General features: G+C 39.2%; 1 protein-coding gene across 1 annotated transcript in view; it reads right to left on the bottom strand.

The window, feature by feature from the left end:
• LOC106521352 (alpha-tectorin) overlaps nucleotides 1–12226 on the bottom strand; it is a 45802-nt gene extending 33576 nt beyond the window's left edge. The window contains exons 1-17 of the mRNA XM_014013886.1: nucleotides 12181–12226; nucleotides 11569–11592; nucleotides 8827–8942; nucleotides 8420–8698; nucleotides 8235–8330; nucleotides 7931–8096; nucleotides 6298–6698; nucleotides 5645–6221; nucleotides 4972–5555; nucleotides 4097–4649; nucleotides 3409–4007; nucleotides 2566–2720; nucleotides 2043–2443; nucleotides 1716–1912; nucleotides 829–1221; nucleotides 462–745; nucleotides 49–326 (exon numbers count right to left, since the gene is read on the bottom strand). Coding sequence (XP_013869340.1) covers nucleotides 49–326; nucleotides 462–745; nucleotides 829–1221; nucleotides 1716–1912; nucleotides 2043–2443; nucleotides 2566–2720; nucleotides 3409–4007; nucleotides 4097–4649; nucleotides 4972–5555; nucleotides 5645–6221; nucleotides 6298–6698; nucleotides 7931–8096; nucleotides 8235–8330; nucleotides 8420–8698; nucleotides 8827–8942; nucleotides 11569–11592; nucleotides 12181–12226 — 5149 coding nt within the window. The remainder of the gene's footprint in view (nucleotides 1–48; nucleotides 327–461; nucleotides 746–828; nucleotides 1222–1715; nucleotides 1913–2042; nucleotides 2444–2565; nucleotides 2721–3408; nucleotides 4008–4096; nucleotides 4650–4971; nucleotides 5556–5644; nucleotides 6222–6297; nucleotides 6699–7930; nucleotides 8097–8234; nucleotides 8331–8419; nucleotides 8699–8826; nucleotides 8943–11568; nucleotides 11593–12180) is intronic.
• Between the last annotated feature and the right edge of the window lie 253 nt (nucleotides 12227–12479).

The raw sequence follows: 12479 nt of genomic DNA, 5'->3' as shown, positions 1-12479 counted from the left end.
GTGTGTGTGTGTGTGTGTGTGTGTGTGTGTGTGTGTGTGCCAGCATACCACAGTGCAAAGCAGAGCGCCAGTCTGGAATGTTCAGTCCTAAAACGGAGCAGGTTCTGTCATAGGCTGAGACAGCAGAACACAGCATGCCATTGGCTGGAGTGTAGAGGCAGAGATCGTAGACACAGGAGTCAAAGAATGGCTGTGGGTTAGAGTGCAGGTGACAGGAACTGAATGGACCGCTGGTGTTGGTGATGATGCTGCAGAGGTCGGTGTATTCTTGGATAAAGCGACAACCACTCAGTCCATCACCACTTCTATTATCAGTAGAGCCACATCTGGAAAAGCAGTTTTGTATACATATTAGATTTGCAACTTTATGTTTTCATAAATTGCAGAATTGATTTTTAAAAGTAAATGTGTTTGCAAAGTATTTTGCTATTTAACAAAAGGCAGTTGGAATCTCGGCTCACCCTGTTTGGCTGGTTGGTGATTTCCAGCTGTCACCAAACTGATTGTCATTTTGTGCAACGGCGCCATTTGGCAACACTTTGTCATCAGTAGGATCACCATTGAAATTCCCACACATCCCAGTGATTCTGTTCTGATAGTGTTGGCCAATCCTGACCAGTAAAGTGCTCCGACCATCAAACTGAACTTTGAAGTAAACACCATCAAACACAATATAGCTTCCCTGCTTCCTCAGCTGACCAAAGGGTCCTGCAGAGGTGGGAAGAGACTCCTCTGTTCCATTTACCTGCAAAGACGAGAGTTCAGAGAATAAGTTGACAAGACTGGACAGTTTTAGAAAATTAATCATAAAAATAAAATCAAGTTTACCTTCACTCTTATGTTGGGTCCAAGTCTCACATGTATTTCATTTGACTCATTTGAGATGTAAATATCTACTGACGACACAAATGACACACGATTGTTGCCACGGTGACTGTTGGTGGCTATGACCTTGAACTGGGTTTCACTGTTGTTTCCAATGCTCTCAGTAATAATGTACGAGCATGTCCCCTGGAAATGGGCCAGAGCTCCATCGAAGGTAATGTAGTGTGGGTCCCCCATCACAGTGCAGGTAGACATTGCATCATAACATCCCAGCTGGCCATTTCTGATGGTGCACTCCTGTGTGGGAGTGCATGATACAGGAGTGCAGCGCAGGTCATTGGGACCACGACATTCACATCTCTGGGAGCAGCCGTCTGTCCAAAAGATTTCGCCAGCCTATAGCATAGTAAGAAAACTGTCTTAGAGTGTGGTACAGTAATGAGAAAAAAAGTGTCTTTGTTTCTGAAACTTGTAGAATGTGCTATATTCTGGATGACTGAAAATAAACACAAACAAGAAAAGGAGCACTATATTAAAATGATGCTGGTTTAGTGCATATTGTTTTGTTTTGTTTTCCTGACATGAAATTCATTTCTTGTTGACTAAAAAATATTTCATTTATCAGACCTGCTATTGTTTTTGTCTGGAGCTCAGCTTTATTTAATTTATCAACAAAAACTCTTGAACTGATGCCATACAACAGGTGACATGAACTGTTTTTTTAACCTGGCTCCTGTCAAATATTAATTAAAAAGTTGCAGGACAACAAACTAACTGCAAACAGACAATTTCTAGGATTAAAATTAAAAATTACTCTAAAATAAAAAAATACTCTTAATTTCAGTTGTGACTTCAGCTAATTGAGCTAAAGTGACTTAAAAGTGGCTTACATTGTAGTAGAAATCATGTGACTGACAGCCACAGCTCTCTGTAGGAACACATGTTGTTCCACTCCTGACAAAGCCGTCATCACAGAAACATCCCTCAGAGCAAACCTGCTCACAGGTTGTAGCATTGTTGTTGACGCAGGTCTGTCCACAGTCTGTTCCACACAGTTCATAGTGACTGTTGGCTGGACAGTCCAGTCCTGAAAACGTGCAGAAATAGTTGGTTAGAAACTTTCAGACAAATGAATGCCATTTTAGAAAATGATTTCAGAAAACTCAGGCTGATTCTTAGCTTTGATTAGCAGAAAACATAGTGACTTCTTTACTCACTGCAAGTAGTGTTTTGCCTCCAAGGGAGGATCCGGACATTCGCAGACTGACAGGCGCTGACGTATGATTCAAGAGCTCGGCAGAGAAGATTGTGTCCTTGATTTCCCGACACACAGACATCAAACACACAGTCACTGAAATACGGAGCTGGATCCACAACTTCATGGCAGAAGCTGAAGGGCCCATCGGCTGCCTGAATCACTTCACACTGAGCTCTGGCAGGTTGGTCATCAGTGCAGCGTGGACAAGAGGAGCCACAACCACCACTGCAGGAGTAGTTACCAGGCACCTTCCAGGCTGTCCCAAAAACATCTGGAGAAAAGACTGTTGTTCCATCTGGGGTGTGGAAGTCATCATTTGGATTTCCATTAAAGTTTCCACAAAGTCCACATGTTTTTCCTCTAAAGAAGATTCAAAGAACATCAGTCATTAAAGTAAGCAGTGAGATTCGACAAAAGAAACGAATTACAACATAAAAGTTACTCACAAACACACAAACTGAGCTGTGATAAACAATAGCTACCTGTAGTTTGGTGGTACAGTGATGGACACTGTGCTGCTTCCATCATACATCACAGTCAAGCCAAAATCAGTTCTGACAAATGTTTGATATCCACTTACAGAAACAGTTATGTTTCCATTCAGGACAATGGGCAAGTTTCTTGTTATTCCGTTTACCTTTGGAAAAAAAATGTTTTGTTTTAATGTGACTGATACATTGTCTGAACATACATTGTGTTTGGACTGTAAAAACTGGATAAATAATTTATGTTGTTATACTAACTTATAAAGACACAAGGTTTGAAAAGAAGTACAGTTACATGAAAGTCTACAAAAGCTTCACAACAACCAAATAAATTGTTCTATCTCCAAAGGCTGCGAGAAAAGAACTTTTTTTTTTCTCTCACAACCCTGATTAAGGAAATCTTACATTTGTTTTTGATACATCATCTTACCAATCACAAAACACTTACTGTGTGATTGGTCAGAAAGAAAGTGGGTGGGCTTAATGAAGAAAAGCAGAAATATTGATATTCCCACTAAGAGAACTTCTGGCTGAACAAACTTGATATTAGTTTTTGACACGTTGGTAACAAATTTTCTCAGAAAATAAGGAAAAATTATGGCATATTGCTTGATTAAAGAAATCATAATTTAATTAACTGTCAACCCTTTCTGCTGTCTTCCATGTAAATTTAACAATTTCATTTTTTTAAGAAAAAATCCTTTGATATGGCTTTCATTAGACTTCAATGATTTTTTCACAAATTTTTTGTTTTGATTTTTGTCATTAAACTTTTTTTTTTACTTTGTTTAATCCTTTGTTAAAAAGGAACCCCTGTTTTTCTGAAAATGATTAACTCACCTCTACCAAACCCCTGTTGACTCTGGACATACGCACACCATAGTTGAACACGTTAACAAGGACTTCAGTTGTGATAGAAATTGGTAAACCAACCAATGGCTCATTCTTAGCTTCCACAGAAAAACTGGGAAGCTCATGAGCGTCATTGCAGACTGTCACCAGAACATAACGACAGGTTCCCTGGAAGTCAAATCGTGTGCCATCAAAGGTAAGGTAGTGAGGATCTCCAGAGGCAGAGCAGGTGCCATTAGGGTTGGGATGGCAGCCAAACTCACTCCCCAACACTCTACAGGACTCCTGAGGACCACAGGAACTGTGGAAACACTGAACTGCACCAGTTGTGCCATTACAAGTGCATAAAGTCTGACATTCTCCACCATCCCAGAACTGTTCTCCATCTTGCCTATAGCGTCCTTGATGATAACACCCACAGGATGTTGGTGGCACACACTGGTTACCATTGAGGACAAAACCACTGTTGCATTGACACCCTTCCTCACATTGGGTGTCACATGGGAAGGGGAAAGACAGGCTAGGACATGTGGAAGGACAAGATGTTCCACAGAGTTCATAATGACTGTTTGAAGGGCATGTTACATCTGCAAGTGATACAAAACAGTGAATTAAAATGAGTTCAAGATGTGTTGATTAAACACACACATTTGCCTAAACTGGAAAAAGAACTTACCACACCCAACTATACTTCTCCACTGTCCCAGGGTAACGCCCTTTTGTTGACACATTAGCACATAATCTCGTAGGACCTCACAACGTGCTGATGCTGGATCTGTAGAGTCCTGGAGGATAGTTATACATGCATCCACCTGCTGTCCTGGAGGCACCACAGTCCAACATGATGTAAAAGGGCCAGTCACTGAGCTGAGAATGCCACAATACTGACTGGAATTGAAATTTATTCTAGTATCATGATTTCTTCTTTGAACACATTCAGCTGCCAGTGAGCCTTCTCTCCAACTGTCCCCAAACTCCTGAGAACTGTTAAGCAGAGTGCCATTGGGGGTGCGGAGGTCATCATGTGGATTATTATTGTAGTTACCACAAAGTCCACCTAAGGAACTACTGTAGACAGCAGGTACTGTGATACGCACAAGGTCAGGCCAAACAGTTTGCACAGTTAGACCAAATGTTGTGCGAAGGATGATGCTTTGAGTGTTGCTCTGGTAGATGTGGATTTGGTTGGACCCAGAACTGTAAGGCAGTCTGATCAGCTGGCCATCAACCTTTAATACAATTAAACAACTATTATCAAACAGTGAACAGAGAAATAGTGCACAAAACTTCAAAATGTATTTATGTGATTTAATTTTTAAAAAAGCATATTAAGACAGTATGTCTTTTGGAAATTGTACAAAAAGGTTTATACACATAATCTGAGTGATAATTGCTTTAGACAACTAGGAGAATGCTATGTATGACTCAACACAGTTAAACGGATGCATCACACATTAGACTAGGTGTTGGCATTACACAAATAGCAATAAAAAGACTTAGATTAAAGTAAAACCTTAGTAGGTCTCATTGAAAAACATTTTAGTCAGTTACCTGAACTGTGCTACTGCTTGCCATTTCAATGGTAACTTGCCTTCCCTCTGCCTCGATTTTTAACAAATTGGTAAAACCTTGTTGGGCTCTTGGTACTTTTTCTGCAGTCACCATAAAGAGAGGCTGGTTAGACGATCCAAAGACTTTGGCGAGAGTCAAGCGACATGCTCCAGGATATTGGTATGTCAGTCCATCAAACGTTTGATATGACCCTGGGTCTCTTATCCAGCAAGTTGCATAGCTGTTTGGTCTGCAACCTCTTTCTCCATTCTCAACCCTGCAGGTTTCATTGAGGCCACAGCTATGAGGGCTGCAAGTCATGGAGCCAGAACTGCATCGGCACTGTCTCCCACAGTCCTCATCTAGTATTGCAGTGTCTCCTGAGCGGTAGTACCGGCCCTCAAAGCTGCAGCCACAATCAGCACCAAGGACACAGACCCCACCACTGAGAACATAGCCTGAGTCACAGACACAGCTCTCCTGATCAGGAAGAGGGCAGTTGACTGTGGAATTGGGGTTTACACAAGTGGCTGGACATCCTGTCCCTTGGGACTCAAAGTGGCTGTTAGCTGGACATGATATTTCTAAAGAAATCAAGACAAAACAGATAAACAACAGAAACATTTTAAATAAGGTGTTTTATAAATGATTGTTGAATGACTGACAGACATACCACAGAAGCCATTTCTCCTCCAGGGTTGTGGCTGGATGCCATTTTGCTGACACTGACTTGCATACGTGTTTAGGGCTTGACACAGAATGGGCTGATACCCTCCACCCACACACAGATCATACACACAACTGTCTACATATGTTTGTGGGGGAAGTCGTTGGTGGCATGCAGCAAATGGTCCAGAACTGCTCTGGAGAATACCACAATGCTCAGTGTTGCTGTATAATGATGTCTGCGCTGCAGTGCAGGCAGCACAGGCAAGACCTCCACACTGTGCCCCACAACTAGGATCATCATCATCAGTTGCTTGCCAGCTGTTGGCAAAATCCACATCAGAGCTCACAACCTGGCCTTCACGAGTTCTGAAATCATCTCCAGGTTGATTGTTGAAGTTTCCACAGAGGCCACATGTTGCATTCTGGTAGGTGTAAGGCACACTGATTTGAACATATGAATATGTATCATAAGACACCATCAGGCCAAAGTCAGTGCTGATAATCACAGAGAAACCAGACTGATAAACCTGAACTGTGCCATTTCTCAGTGAAAATGGAGTTGTTGCAAAGTTTCCATTGACCTATAAAGACAAACATGGAAAATTAAAAATAATCAGAAAAGATCTAAACATTTGGTAAGTAGAATATCCCACTTACTTTAGCCTCGCCACTGTGATCTTTAACAAGCTCAATAGTTTCATTGTAGACAAACACTTTAACCAGGCGTGTCCAGGAAACATGAGTGCTGCCTCGATGCTCATTCTTGCCCTCTACTCTATAGTAGGGCAGGCCATTCTGACACTGCTCTGATAGAACATAAGTGCATGTGCCCTGAAAGTGAAACACTTGGCTATCAAAAGTGTAGTAATGTGGATCTCCACTGATGCTGCAGGTGCGTCTCTGCACTGTCTGACAGGAGTATTGAAAGGAGGTTGGTTGGCAGATTTGGGAGAAGGAGCAGGGCTCATTGAAACATTGCAGTCCTGTTGAGGTGCAGGTGCACCTCTGTAAACAGGTGCTGTCAGTCCAGAAAGAGTCACCACGTTGCACAGATTCACCTATGAGGACAATGAGAACAGTACAACTTGATCATAACTTGCAAAAATGTTTTTTTGTTAAAATCATTAGACTTTTTAATTTAGGTCCAAGCACTGAAGTCGATTTGTCATGTTTGTATATAGAGATTTTTTGTTTGTTTTTGTTGTTTACTTTTACATCTAAATTATTCAACATGTAATTTATACAGCAGTCCCTTCAAATACTTTTCAGTTTAGTTATCAAATTAAGGGCATAAATTTCACATTCTTGCACAAACATGTCTTGCCTAACCTTGACAGAAATTTAACCATATTGGATTAAAGACAACTTTTAGGTATTTTGCTTTGGTTTTAATCAACTTTTTCTCTGAACTTCACATCTATAAAAACTGTTCTGCAACTTCATGAGATTAACCAAGAGGTACGGGGGATCAAATGTTACCAATACTTGAGTCACTGGCAAAGAGGGGTATGACCCTGTYGATGGGGTGATGCTAACAACTACAGCACAATGGTAGATTTGGATATTGATACTTCTACCTCCTGGAGAGTGTTTTTCACTTGTTTGGCTGTTGTGAAGGGGTTTCTCTTCACCATGGAGATTATTCTGCCATTATCCACCACTGTTGTCTTCTATGGGCACCCAGGTCTTTTTGCATTGATGAGTTCACCAGTGCTTGCTTGCTTGCTTGCTTGCTTGCTTGCTTGCTTGCTTGCTTGCTTTCTTTCTTTCTTTCTTAGAATGTACCAAACTGTAGATTTTGCCACATATTGTAGCAATTTCTCAGATGGGTTTTTTCTGTTTTCGCAGCTTATGGGTGGCTTGTTTCATGTGCCCACATATTTACTTCACAGAAAAACCTTCCAAATGCAAGCACCACACCTCAAATCAACTCCAGGCCTTTTATCTGCTTAATTGAGAATGACATAACGAAGGAATTGCCCACATCTGTCCATGAAATAGCCTTGGAGTCAATTGTCCAATTACTTTCCGTCCCTTTAAAAACAGGGTGGCAAATGTTTTGGATCTGAAACTCAAAAACCCTTCATCCAATTTTAATGTGGATACCCTCAAATGAAAGCTGAATGTCTGGACTTTATGTCCATGTACATTATATAACTATAACTTGAATATGTTTCAGTAAATGGGTAAAAAGACAAAATTTGTGTCAGTGTCCAAATATATATGGACCTAACTATATATGCGCAAAGTATGAATCAAGCTATAGTGACCCCCCTCACTCTGGTCTTACCATTGAAAGTGCATCCTCTTGACCCATAATCAACACGGAAAGCCCAGCGACCAGGAACATTGACGTTACTGCCGAGGCTGAAAACTGAGTCGCTTCCAGTTACATTATTAGAGAATGATCCAGGGATGGTGAAGTGGTGAATGGAATTAACTGTGTCATATCCAGCCTGAAAATTACACAGCACACATATAAAATGAATATTATTTTATATCTGCAACACTAACATTAATGCAAATGTTTGACTTAAAAAGGGTGAGTGAAAGAATGTTTTAGTGTGCATTGTATTTATTATAATGACTCTAACCTCTATAGACCTGTATGTGGGTGCTAGGTACCCATAATTCATCAGTACAAATGAGTAATGGCCATTTGTAGTCAAGACTGCCTGAAATGTGGTTCGCTGCAAAGAAAAAAAATAAATCACATAAATTGTATCACTTTTACAATGCATATCAAAGGTTTTCCAGGAGGTAAAACAAAAGCACTTACTGTTSCAGTGACTGGAAAGTATGCCACCTCATACCATGTAGCTATAAAGATCCAGTTGGCATTAAAATTAAGTCCCGGGAAGTATTGATTGATGTCCTGAGTAACTTGTTGCAGAAAATGGCCRCTGGTGTACTGAGCATAATAAACATCACCATTGTTTCTGTTGTCTAAATCTGTCCAGAATGGAGCAATGATGTCTCTAACACCATACAATGGAAACGGTTGGGGGACATAACTGTACCATGGTTCCTCAAAGGTCAGGTGTCCATTGTGATTCACCTGGAAAATAATGTCTTAGAAGTTACTAAAATCAAGGTTTACACACAAAATAATTCACATCTCAAAATCATTTTATAATTTGTACAGTGTTTGATTTACAAATTTTAAAAAGAGATTTTCATGCTTACATAAATCTGAGTTTTCGTTGCTCCAAAATAAACAAAGGGTCGTAGCAGTGGAATTGCAGGAGAACTCCCATCATCTGAGTGAGAGCTTGTTGTCCCAACAACTTGGTAGAGGGGTCCTTGAAAAACACACAAAACATAATTTTATTAAAATTTATTTTATTAATTATTCATGACCCTGTACTTTAATTTTATAAACTTTAAAATGCTCTGGTTYTCATAGCATTACCAAATTGGCAACATTGAAATTTTAACCAACCTTTATTTAACCATTCAAATCACATTGAGAACACAGATCTCTTTTGCAAGGGAGGCCTAGGCCTGAAGACAATCTATTGTACATGTTTTTGTAAAATAGGACAAAATTGCTTTTTCATTACAAATTAAAACCAGAACGGAATATATTAACCAGTGGTAACAACTAAGTTGTATAAATAAATAACTAAAATTAAACAAGTATACAGTATTAATGAATAATGAAGTATATTTTTATTACCTTSATTAWATTTTCACTTATATATTTTTATTTTTATTTTATGGTTAGTTTGTAGTACTTTTGTTTTGTAGTAAACAATTTTTTGTTTAGAAGACAAAATGGATAATTTTTCTGGAATGTCACAAAATGGCTTCTTTAGAGGAGAACGAAGAGTATCTGGTTTTCATCAGTTTAGCTTAACATACATCTTCTCTAAGACATTCAACAACATTCAAAAGATTTATATTCCCACATTTGTAGAGTTTTAGGATTCCATTAGCTAAGAACTAGTCATGTGGTAGTGTAGAGTTCTCCCTATTGGCTGGTTATTATGACACTACTTCCAGTAGGCATGCTAGCTCTGAAGATGAGTTCAAAATTTGACTTGAGACCATTTTATGAGGAATAGCACCTGAGGCTCTTTCTGAAAGTCACAAATCTAAAGGTTACTCCCTTGATTTTATCCACTCCTCCGTCTATGGGGTAAGGACCTTCTCACAAACACTGACAGGGTTCACCTGAGCAGCTGATGGATTAGTCTGCTTGAGTGAGGGGAGGAGAGTTAGCTCATTTCTAGCTGCAAACATATGAAGGGTACACCCGCATTTCGTCTGAGTTTCAACTCTCATCCGAGTAGCCGAGCCGTGGGGATGCAACTCGGAAACCCTCCATTAACTGCAGCCCTCTCCCATGTGAAAGCTAGCACTTGTTACTGACTGAGTATAAATTTAGTAATTARAATGTAAATTACTGGGATGTTGTTTATAAAATCTTTTAGGTAACCAATCAGATCAACCATGAATTGATCTTTCTGCCTGATGTATRTTTTTATTAACCCTGTTTCATGKTAGGTCTGTTAATGGGCGGGGATAATAGGCYATAAAAGTCTGCCTGCCACATTTGGTGTTGTCCTGCYGRGACCCTGTGTGACCTGTGAAACAGGGTTCTCTGTCTGTTCATGTTCAATGKTGGTGAATAAACWCCCAGTGGGTCTGCACCTGTTTCTCTGCCTCAAGTCTCCTGCTTATCCAGCCACAAAATGCCATTCTCACAAGTGGTGTCAGAGGCTGGGGCCGGAGTCACAAAGTGGAGTTGAGGATGTCTCTAAATGTTTTTTGTCATTGAACTACTTTGATTGCTAAACTAAATAGGGCTATAGTATTGCATGCTATGAAAGTTGATTTGTACCCACAGTTCCACCACATTTTTACCTCCGCCAACTGGCGAGGTAATGTTTTCGGTCGCGTATGTTGGTCTGTCGGTCGGCCTGTCTGTGGACAACATTACTCAAAAACTTGCGGATGGATTGTCATGACATTTACAGTACAACACATGTGGGTACTGGGCCAAAGAACACACCATTAAATTTTGGTGATGTTGCAGATCACGATGCAGATACAGGATTTTTTTTTTCTTTTAATCCTCTGAGACCGACAAAGCTGTGATGCTTTCACAGGTCTTCTGTAAAAAACAGTGAGAGTTTTCAAGTGTTCATTTGAACTGGATTACGCAGCACGGACTTCAAACTTTATAAAAGTCATGTTAAAACCAGATGTAATGATGAATAAGTCTTGCCATAATGTGCACGTTTTTATGCATTTGGTGCGCATTTAGAGAACGTTTGTGACCAGGAAGTGCGTGACTGCAACATGAAACCTATTTTTCCCATTTCCTCAAACACACCACATTGTCAGTAGGCAGGGCTGGACTGGGACCGAAAAATGGCCTTGGCRTTTTTTGGTCATRGCRGCCCACSATCATTATTTATATAATATACGAATAGACACGAAATACCAGAGGACCGGGGCGATTCTAGGATCTGACATTWAGGGGTGCTTAGCCCCCARTAGGGCTAAGACCCAAGGGAGGATATTTGTTGATGCAATTTTCTTAATCTCACTGTTTATTTACATATATTCACATATGAAATTAAATAGTTTTGACCAAAACAGTCAACAACATTACAATCCCTGTTGGGCCCGGTACAGGGCCGACAAGAGAACTGAAGGAAATCTTTTAAAATCTTGTGGGCTTAAAGGGTTAAAAACAAGACCAGCACCCACCACTGATCTATACCTGCTTTGAAATTCTTCATATTTCTAAAACATAAATTTGTAGCTAACATCTTCTCTTGAAAGCCTGTTTTCAGTGCAGTCAGCATTTAGACCTGTTCATTGCTATTATTAAATACTTTATTTATTGCTTTTACTTTTGTTACATCTGAGAAATGACACATTAATAAAATGAAATAAGAATAACTTTAAACTTACCCAAATTCTGTGAAATCACTCCACCTATGAAAACAYAAAATTAAATGAAAAAACTGTTGAATTAAAATGTCAAGGGATAARATTGACATACTGGACTACATACTGGTTTGAAGAAAAATATAAAACTTCTTTTCAAAACTATTATCACCTATAACACCCTTTTATTGAAGGTTTTGCCTTCAAAACCAATAAAATTTATTTTAGCTTGGTTTTAAAAATGCTGATGTTTTGTGCRCATGCAGGATTGTGACTGTGTGGAGCCTGAAAATGTAAAAACTCTAACAATTCTATTAATGCATTTAAAATGTTTGCAATYGGCTCCAATGGTTAAAATGTGTTGTATTTGTCAATAACTGAAGATAAAAAGACACTGACTTCAAAATAAATACTCTTAGTTTAAAATAGCTTATTTTAAACATGTAGTTGCGACTTTGTCTTATTTGTGTATTTACTGTGTTATAGAGGTTTTTATTATGAATATCTTAAACCCATGTCTCTGGGCCATACATTGAACACTTTAGTGAATTATCATTTATGCATCTGTCTAAATGCATCTATGCGTTAATCCATGCAAACGTCAGCTTATTAAATTTGACTTGATTAAATCTTTACCTATGAGTGACAGAAGCAGCAGAGAGAGAACAGTTTCACTCCCCATCTTTCAAGATCAAAAGTCAAMCCTGTCAAGAAAAACATAAAAAATTGAGTGAAATACATTTTTGCCCAGATATGCAAAGGTGACTTCTACAAGTAAAGTTTTGCTGATTGCAAATWGTTTTCTCATTCTTTAATTTGTAATCTTCAATATACAGCAGAGAATATGTTTCACTTTTTAAAGTAAAGTCTCAATATTATCTATGTAACATTATTTTGAGTATTCAAAATTAAACCCTTGTTATATCATATGATAT

This window comes from Austrofundulus limnaeus, unplaced genomic scaffold (genome assembly GCF_001266775.1).
Source record: "Austrofundulus limnaeus strain Quisiro unplaced genomic scaffold, Austrofundulus_limnaeus-1.0 Scaffold108, whole genome shotgun sequence".
NCBI classification, from domain to species: Eukaryota; Metazoa; Chordata; class Actinopteri; order Cyprinodontiformes; family Rivulidae; genus Austrofundulus; species Austrofundulus limnaeus.
Note: the sequence above shows the minus strand (reverse complement) of the source record. Positions and strands in the feature narration are given on the sequence as shown.